Raw genomic sequence first — 9751 nt, 5'->3', positions numbered from 1 at the left:
GGAATCTTAATCGTTTGTTTGTCAGTTTTGTCATACCTCTTTATGAAAGCACACTTGTCGGTGTTTCAATTGTCACTGGCAGTCATTGTATCGTTTTCGCTGCAATTACGACAATTAGCGGCTCTATTCATGCCCCCGGGCCAAGGATTTGGCAAGACAGTCAATAGAGAGTAACATTGTCTCAAAGACACAAACTAAATTGTTTAGCTTGCTAACAAGATGAAAATTTCACATCTCCCATATTGTCTTGTCTCTGAAAAGCGCCCAGTTTTGTGAGGTTACCGACTTCTATCGGCCAAAAGGTGCCGAATTCTGAAGCCATGATGTAACACTTTTGCAAGTAGCCTAACCACGCCCTCTGGCGCTAATCATAAACACGCCCTTTGTGCCCACAGCTGTGCGAGATCTTACAAGGGGTGGATGCACTCTGACAGCCAGTCATGGCGTGCAGGGTTTGGCCGGCGACGGAAGCATCGCCTGCATCGCGACACACGGGACTCTTTTGTAGTAAAAAAGCTTTCAAAAACTTCAGTCGATAGCTTTGTGATACATTCATTCAGTTCAAACACGATCAAGAGTGGTTTTTTTTTTGGTACTGAACTACTTTAGGCTGTCATTGGTACGAAGTGCGGTATTGTCATGGCAATAAAATTGACGTTCTGACGATGAGCAAGTTTGTAACTCCCAGTGCACATTATAATCATGTGAGGGGGATTACCCTTGACCGCATGCACTTGACAGTACGACGTTAGGATTAGCGCACAGGAGTTTAGACTTTCAGACCATTGGCAACCATTGGCAACTATAAAGCTTTCTCTTCAACCTGAAGGAGCTTTGTTTGGAAAAAGAAATAACATTCACCCAAATTTAAAGCTTTCAGAAGGAGACAAGGTGATGTGTAGGGTTAAGCTATTTAGCGCTTGGCTGTCATTCACTTCGAAACGGACTAATTTTGTGGTTGTTCAATAAATTTGATAGCAATATTTCTCAAATTAGTAATTTGTCTTTGAAGAAACACATTGTACTTCTTGAAGTAAAATACTTGCCAATAACAAGGAAGCTGACTCACTTAAATTTTTTTGGTGGCAATTTTCTTGTGAGTTTATGTTTTTCAAGTACAGGTATGTGGTATATTTGCCTTAAAAGCACACTGAAGAGCTTCTAAGTACATCTTCAATCTCATGACTTGAAGGAAAAAATGTGACCAGTAACCCGAACTACCCTGTTTTACACACTCCTCTAAACCTCTCCTCCCCAAATTTCCCACACGAAGACACAAATTAATTTTCTTTCCGTTTCCTTTAGATCACATTGGGCAAAAAAATAAAGATAAAAGTTTTCGACATGCTGCCCTATTTTTCACCGCAATGTTTTTCATTCTGGTCATGCAATAAAGTTAAGTTTACACGTACACCAGAGTTTCATGCGAGTCAGGTTGGTAGATGACTGCCCCAGGAAACTGTCGGGAAACATAGTTTTAAATGTTAGATTCACAAACCAATAAGTTATTTTTTAGTATACAATTATGGCTAGATCAATGATAAGTATGGCAATATGGCAGTGTTAATAGCCGTTTGCAGCTCTCCCTACTCCACTTCTCGCATCCATGCTGATGTGCAGCTTGATCGGAAGGTTATATCTGATTGGTCGATTGTCAATATTCATAGTAACTTAGGGGGTCTATTTGTCTTATTTCATTATAACGGTGAGATTCAGCCAACCAATTAGATTAGCCCCCTGGCGGTTTATCATCGGTTAAAAAACCAAAACAAGAAGACAAGAATGTACAGTGCTGTAGAAGCCAAAATGTCGAACCTGTCAAAAATGCGTGACATATGTCTTTGTTGCACGGATTTCCTCACTTTTCTCCAGACAAGGTTAAACAGATGGGATCTCAGATTAAGAAGAGTCTTTGACATTGACTGATGGCGTGAAATGGCTACAGTGTATATGTGATCTTGAAGCCCATTTGATGACGTGAAATGGCTACAGTGTACATGTGATCTTGAAGCCCATTTGATGGCCTGAAATGGCTACAGTGTATATGTGATCTTGAAGCCCATTTGCATGCTACTAACCCAAAAGCGTTCTGTCTGACGCCGTTTAATATGATAACAATTTTTGGTTTTATTAAATGTAGTGGTATGTGGCCAACTCCATGAACGTTTCAGTAATTTCTACAGTTAATTTGATGAACTCAGAGGTCTTGAAATGGCTGGAAGGCACACTAGTGCAGAGCTGTTAAATGATTTTCAAAGCAAGAAGATTTGTGCCTCAGTGTTAAGATTTGTGTGTGGATGTACAGAATAATAGCAGACTAACACTATAAGGAGGTGCCCTGGATACAAGCAGTGTCTTCATCTGGAACACTGGACAAACTAACCAGCTATTCATTAATTTTGACCAGCTGCTTTGCCATAGTCATATCTTCCCAATGAAAGGTTCATATCCTTCATCAACAGTTACAGCTACTGGTACATTGCCTATAAGATGTCCTTTGAAAGCATTACAAACACATTAATTGAAGACAATAGATAAATTAAATTTTATTAATGCTTCATTTTAAAAGGTTCTCTCTATCTGAATTTACATTGACACAACAAAAGTGCAGATAAATAAAAGGAAAATAATGTGGGGCAGTAGTTTGTCTTTAAAAACTAAAATTTAATACTTAGAAATAGTAACCTGGGTAATATAAAAGAGCCCAGCTGGTTGCAGGTATTTTGCTATCTGTGAACACCATTTACGGCTAATAATAATGTCACTGTTGAGGTGTCCATCGGAAATTGATTTGAAATCTAGCTTATTTACATAGAAATCAACGCAAGTTTGTCTCTTTCAACTTGCTTTGTGTAATTTTATTGTATTGAGAGAGGTCAGAGAATTGCTTAAAAAATATGGTTACTGAGATAAAAACTGAACTTCCATTTGCTGAAATTTCTATTTCCATTAGTTCTGTTCTGCTCGTAATATAGTTTCTTGTTTTACTACAAATACATTTTGAAGTACCGACAGTTCATCTTGTCAACTCGGCCCCTTATGTGTGTAATGTCATTGTTGACCACTAAATCAATTTGTCCACGATAACACTGCCTATTGCACACAGTGCACTGTCTTGGCAAGCCAAATACTTGGTATTTCAACACAGTGCACTGTCTTGGCAAGCCAAATACTTGGTATTTCAACACAGTGCACTGTCTTGGCAAGCCAAATACTTGGTATTTCAACACAGTGCACTGTCTTGGCAAGCCAAATACTTGGTATTTCAACACAGTGCACTGTCTTGGCAAGCCAAATACTTGGTATTTCAACACAGTGCACTGTCTTGGCAAGCCAAATACTTGGTATTTCAACACAGTGCACTGTCTTGGCAAGCCAAATACTTGGTATTTCAACACAGTGCACTGTCTTGGCAAGCCAAATACTTGGTATTTCAACACAGTGCACTGTCTTGGCAAGCCAAATACTTGGTATTTCAACACAGTGCTAACGAAGAAATGAGAAGGTGCTGTTGTTTTGCATAACAAAGTTCAATGAAAATGTTGATAAACATTACAGCTATTGTTGCTGGAAGGCCAGTGGCCCTAACTATTGATGATTTTTTCACCATTTTTGTTTTTTATGTCAGTTTCAAGTTTTTGTTCTTCCCTCAAATGCATATTGAGACACCAACTATTTAGCTTGTCAACACAGCATCCACAGCATCTGTACATGTAGAATGCATTGTTCACATTTGAATTCTAGTCTGGAGCAGAATTCATCTGTCAACAATAACAATGTAGTTAACACAAGTACAGGCTGTGTTGACATATCCAGTACAATATATTTCAGCTTGCTTTGGCAAGTAGAACAAGAAACTGTGGTTGATATTTCACACAAAAATGTCTAAAAATCATCAAACCCTGCAGTTATCATTTTATCACTTAAAAAAGACATTGACACTGAAATAAAAATTGTCAAAAGTTACTACACTTGAGAAAAACTAACAATTTTCCATTTAATATTTCCCTCATTGTCCGGACACAGCATATCTTACTTCAATATGACTGTACTTTGTCCAGTCAAATACCCTGGCATGTATAGCTGCTATACACAAATTACATTTACCTAAAACAAACAATTATAACAGGAGAAGCTTCTGAGGCAAAAACACAACAATCGCATCAACTGAACTAAAAATCAGAAGAATAAAGAGTCCATGGAAGATGTACTTCATTGAGAGATGTAAGTATATATATATATGAGTTAATCTTGAAAGACTGGAAAAGAATTTTACAAGTTATGGAGTAATGACAGCACCAGTTTGTATACAGTGTTTAGGATTGCTACTTTCAACACCACAACCTTACATAGAAGACCACTTTCCAGATGTGTGACAAATTCCAGAATCAAATCATTAAAATCAGGCACAGTAGGCAAGTCTGAAGGACATAGGGCCCACACTGATTAATTTTACTCATCAATATAATGCTAGGGGGTCCAGTTGATTTACAGAGGTGTGTGAGGCCCCCTAAGAAATCCTTCTCGTTTTCACAGGGAATATTAGACCCAGTGTTGTTATGGTGCGCAAAGCAGTTATTAATTGTACCATCAGATAAACTATTGAAATACATATCAAAAGACAATTCATTCAGGTTTTTTTGTAATTGTTCATTGCTCAGGAAATTGAAATAGATTTTGTCATTCATGTGACAGTCAAATGCAAACATAAATATTTCAGTCCGTGAAGGAGCAATTAAATGTGATACAAACAGTTCTGAGACACACACTCAATCAATTCCACATTTCTCCCACATTTGACAACATCAAGGACTGAGATGTGAAAATGACCTTTGAATTCAGTAGAAAATGGACAAGACTCATGTAACAGTGTCAACTTCAACTTTGTTATCCTATCTGCATGATTACTGGCAATCTTAATCAAAAGTTTAAAATGCCCAACATCTGTACCATTCTTATGAACACTGCTATGTCTACTGGTGTCACAATTCAATATCTGCATCTCAGTAGCCTAGACATTCCACTAAAAATTTCCTGGGTTAAATTTGGAATAAATATAACACCAAAATGTCTGAGAAGCATTATTCATTTTTTGACAAAACAGAAATATCATATTTTAATGACACTAAAAATATTACAGATTTTGCGATGCATGTGTTACACTAGTCTCACATCATTGCACAATTATCAGATTTTTGAGTCAAAAAATATAATAAAGTTGTCTAAATCAACCCAATAAATTATAGGATACCAAATCTCAATTATTGAACTATCACATGACAAGCTCTGGCTGTCACATGACATTGTCACATGATGCTCCCTGGCTATCACATGACTATCTCTCTACAAATCCCATAATATGCTTTCCCACAGTTTCCCCAAATTAAACTCCATATGAACTCAAATACCATGTCATGGTAAGTATATATTTACAATGTATACTATTATAAACATGAATGACAGATATATTATTTTTTACAAATACATCATTTTAAAGGGCATTAATGACACTGAAGATTTACATAGTACTTGTGTAAAAATAAACCATTTCCCTCATTGCTATTCTTAAACTTTGAGCAAAACCAGCCCACAACCTCTATCATCTCAATAATATTGTCTCTATGCCCTCAGAGTTTGAAATTGGTATTGTTGTCTACAGAGGAGACTCCTAGACAATTCAACCCCTTAACCATTAGACTATGGTACATCCCTAGTGTTTTCTATAGGGCTCATGGTCCAATCTACATGGAAAATGAGGTGGGATGAGAGGCGGGGTGATTGAATCTGTTATATACTGTAGTTTCAATAATTATCAATAATTACAATTTCAGTCCGAAAACTTTAAAGAGACTCCAGAGAAGCTTTTAAGTTGCACATTTCTTGGACTGCTATGACTAAGGAAGCACATTTCAAATCATGATGGTTGACCATAGCCAAGCTGCACGGTCATCTGCTGTGTCTGTTTCCATCACAAACATCATGGTTTGACTTAAAAATGTTTCTAAATGTTTAATATGATTACACTGTACCTGATCATACTCAGATAAAGAGATGTTTCTGTCTTTACTTTAAAATGTAAAGTGGTATGGAATAAATACTGGTCTATTAAATAAAAAGTCACATCTCTGGATGTGAATTCAGTCACATCTCATTTCACCGTACATTGGTAATAAAATAATATCATGTTTATCAAATGCCCGTGTATGAAAGCAATACCACGGACACTTTGGTCCATCAAATAAGAATACAGAACTAAAACCCTTATGGTCAAGATTGAAACAGTGCCACACAGTGAACTCTGGGATTACTTGTGTCTTTAGTGAGAAATAAAATCAAGTATATACTTTTAAAGTTGCTCCCACAGGATCACGTACAAGCAGATTAAGCTAGTGATTGGTCGTCCGCAGAAATTGCCCTGTGGGAAAATGACTTCCCTGTGTTTGTACTTCCCATCAAACACTGCACTCTCTGTCACACTGACTCTGCCTATGTGTTGTCAGTGTGAGTACCAGGCACACAGAGTGTGAGTACCAGGTACAGAGAGTGTGAGTACCAGGCACACAGCGTGTACACACTGAAAGTATCAGTGGGCTGGAAGTAACAACACTTTCCAAAATGTTATTTTCACTGTTCTTCCAACAGATTTAAATACAAAGAACAAACCAAAACAATAAAATATGTTTTCTTCCATTTTATTTTACCATAAACAAGTCAACCAATGCTAGAGTTTCCCATGATAATGCCACATACTACAATATCCTTACACAAGCTATGTCCCACCACAGTCACTGTAAAAACTACCTCAATCTTGAACACTGGGTCAACAAGTCAGATGGTTTATCATCGCAAACACAACAGATTCTGTTCTAGTTCAGAATTTTGTTTTCCAAAGTTTAATATTTTTATAAATATTTTCATTTAGGGAGGTAATGATGGAACAAGTCATGCGGACACAAAGATCACACTACAACAAACAAAAGATATAAACGTCAAACAAGTGCAAACAGCTGAACAGAAATTTGAGAGCATAAAAGCTGTGACAGATTTCATTTTGTCTAAAAGAAGTTCAGCAGTGATACCAGTACATTTCAAATCAAATGCAATGAGCAAAATCAACCATGAAACAGAGAGATGAATTCTTTTCTGAAATGCAAATGATCTTATCAGTTAGTTTTCTGATTGGTTTGTTCAAATACAAATGATCTTATCAGTTAGCTTTCTGATTGGTTTGTTCAAATACAAATCACTTCACTTCACGGTGAATTTCTTACTCAGTGTGTAGAATCTGAATGCTGCCAGCTGTACCCTATTTCATCCTTTTGTCTCATTTCAAAATGGAAACTTTTTTGAATAAAAATGTAGTTTAACCCTCTAAAAATGGGCACTTCAGTATAAGGAGTCAATAGTCATTCATAAAAAATAACATTTTATTAGAAGAAACTGACAAGCATCTATCAGTTACCACTTGTTGCTATGGTCGCAAAGTCCTCTACACTTTTGTCAGATGGACTCATTGCATCCCTTAAATGAGTTACAATTTATCTTAAAATATTAATAACAAATTTTATCACAGTGAAACCAATGGTAGCAATGAGACTGCAAGTAGAGTCCATCCTGATATCTTATTGCACAAAGTATTATCAAAGTATATCTACACCATTCCAATGTAGTATCAGAGTATATCTACACCATTCCAAAGTAGTATCAGAGTATATCTACACCATTCCAATGTAGTATCAGAGTATATCTACACCATTCCAATGTAGTATCAGAGTATATCTACACCATTCCAAAGTAGTATCAGAGTATATCTACACCATTCCAAAGATGAATGGTTCATAATGCCAGGCAACATTTCTCTGATGTCATATTGAAGACAGCCAATCAGAATCTCTGTTACCAAAACTACCGCAAAAAATGAGATGTTCAAATCTTTCCCCAGTGAAAGTGGTTGGTTGGCTTTCTGATAAATAGTCCACGGAAACCTTGGGAGGAGGGGGATGGAGAAGCTGTATGCAAAGCGTGGCTTTTTGCTGTTTTCTGACCTCTTGATAACAGGTCTGATATGTTCTCTTTATCTCTTTTATAACAACAAGATTACCATCAAAATATCACTGCTAAGCAATACATTATCAGAAATCCTCATGCTAGACGAATTATGTTGATATGTACCTTCCCTGTGATATGGAAAATATTGAAAACTTTGGAGATCTCCCTGCCCTCCAAGGTTCATTCACACTGGTATAACTCCAAAGCAAAAGAGACCACAGTGTTACAATCAGTATTTCATTACTACCTGTGAAGCATATCAACTAATGGCCAGAAGCAAATTAACTCTCCTATTTTTATTTTGGTGTCTCTAACATAACTGATAACAAAAGTAACTCAGGGGTCATGGATAATTAAAGCATGCACATGATAAACGCAAGCAACTGTGTTTGGCCTCACCCCCCCCCCCCCTAAACGAAAGTTTGGAAGTGCGAAAATCCAACCAAGCCTCATTCTGTATCAGCATACCTCACGCATACGTCCCCACCACCCCCGGCTCAGAGCCAACTCAATGATGCAACCAACAGAATCAAATGAAACAGTGTATCCAAAATGATTGGGTACACTGAACCACATTTACATCAGAAGAATGCTGTAGTGTCAGTGCTGCACTGGTCTGGTACACGCCAAACAATATAGCAATATTTTGCATGTAGCGAGATGTTACGATATAAAACCAATGCAGAACAATTTTTGCACACCGTAATCGAAATACAGCCAAACCCTCTCCCCCTAAACACAGAAGTCGCGTTTGCCGTGCACATGTTTTGATTATCTACGGTCCCTAATAAACGCTGAGGTGTCTATAGCCATCTGAATTGGATACTTGTGAATTGCAAGCCATATCAGCCTCTTGAGACACATACATGCACATTTTCACAAGACTTCTTGTCATGGTTTTCGAGTTTTACAATATTCTCATAAGTCTTTACAAGTTATCAATCACTTTTTGGTTTCCCCTTTATACAGGCTTCTAAAGTTCCCCCAGGATAATGCTGAAAAGTTGATAGCTCCCCTTTAAGTTGACAGCTCCCAAAGCTCAATAAAAAACCTTCAACCAGACGAAGCATTATGTCAGAAAATGACAACACTTATTGCACAATGACAAAAACACCCCCAGATTATAAATAAGTAGTTGTTCAATGTGTGAAAGCATGATGAAATTATGAGTCAATATCAACTGATACAGATTTTTCCTGGTCCATGATTTGGTTCTCGTGAAGTACTGACGGAGTTTCTTTCCGTTCTCGGTGGAATCCTCTCCTTGTTTCCGTCTCGCTACCGGAATGATTGCTAGATCCGTAACCGCTGTGTTCACTTGACGACGTCGATGGAATGTCCTTCATCACCAAACCGCCGGCCTCATATGAATTCCTTGATCCATTGTGAACAGTGAGGTAGCCATTTCTGGTCTCATTAATACTAGCAAGGTGTGAATTGGCTGTCAAAGATACAGAGTGTTTGCAAAAACAAAAATGAAGGAGCATTTCTACTCATTTACAGCAATCAAATCAGAAAATGAAAGGGAGAAGAAAATTTCACAATAAACACAGGTTATGCATTTCACAGTTGTTAGTTACGATGCAAAGATGGTAGAGTGTAGTCTCAGACAGCATTGAGCAAGCCATGTTACTAGCAAACACACGCCAAGAGATGTCATGCAATAGGGTTAGTCTGTGTTAGATCACACCAAAGTCACATG

The 9751-nt window shown here is 37.4% G+C and overlaps 1 protein-coding gene across 1 annotated transcript in view; it reads right to left on the bottom strand.

Annotated features, from left to right (window-relative positions):
- Positions 1-2521: 2521 nt before the first annotated feature.
- The window catches only part of LOC139138180 (solute carrier family 35 member E1-like), a 30518-nt gene continuing 23288 nt past the window's right edge, over positions 2522-9751 (bottom strand). Inside the window, exon 7 of the mRNA XM_070706436.1 lies at positions 2522-9490. Within this exon, the coding sequence (XP_070562537.1) occupies positions 9213-9490 (278 nt within the window). The 3' untranslated portion in view covers positions 2522-9212. The remainder of the gene's footprint in view (positions 9491-9751) is intronic.

This window comes from Ptychodera flava, chromosome 8, assembly GCF_041260155.1.
Source record: "Ptychodera flava strain L36383 chromosome 8, AS_Pfla_20210202, whole genome shotgun sequence".
NCBI classification, from domain to species: domain Eukaryota; kingdom Metazoa; phylum Hemichordata; class Enteropneusta; family Ptychoderidae; genus Ptychodera; species Ptychodera flava.
This window is presented reverse-complemented; position numbering and strand designations above follow the sequence as displayed.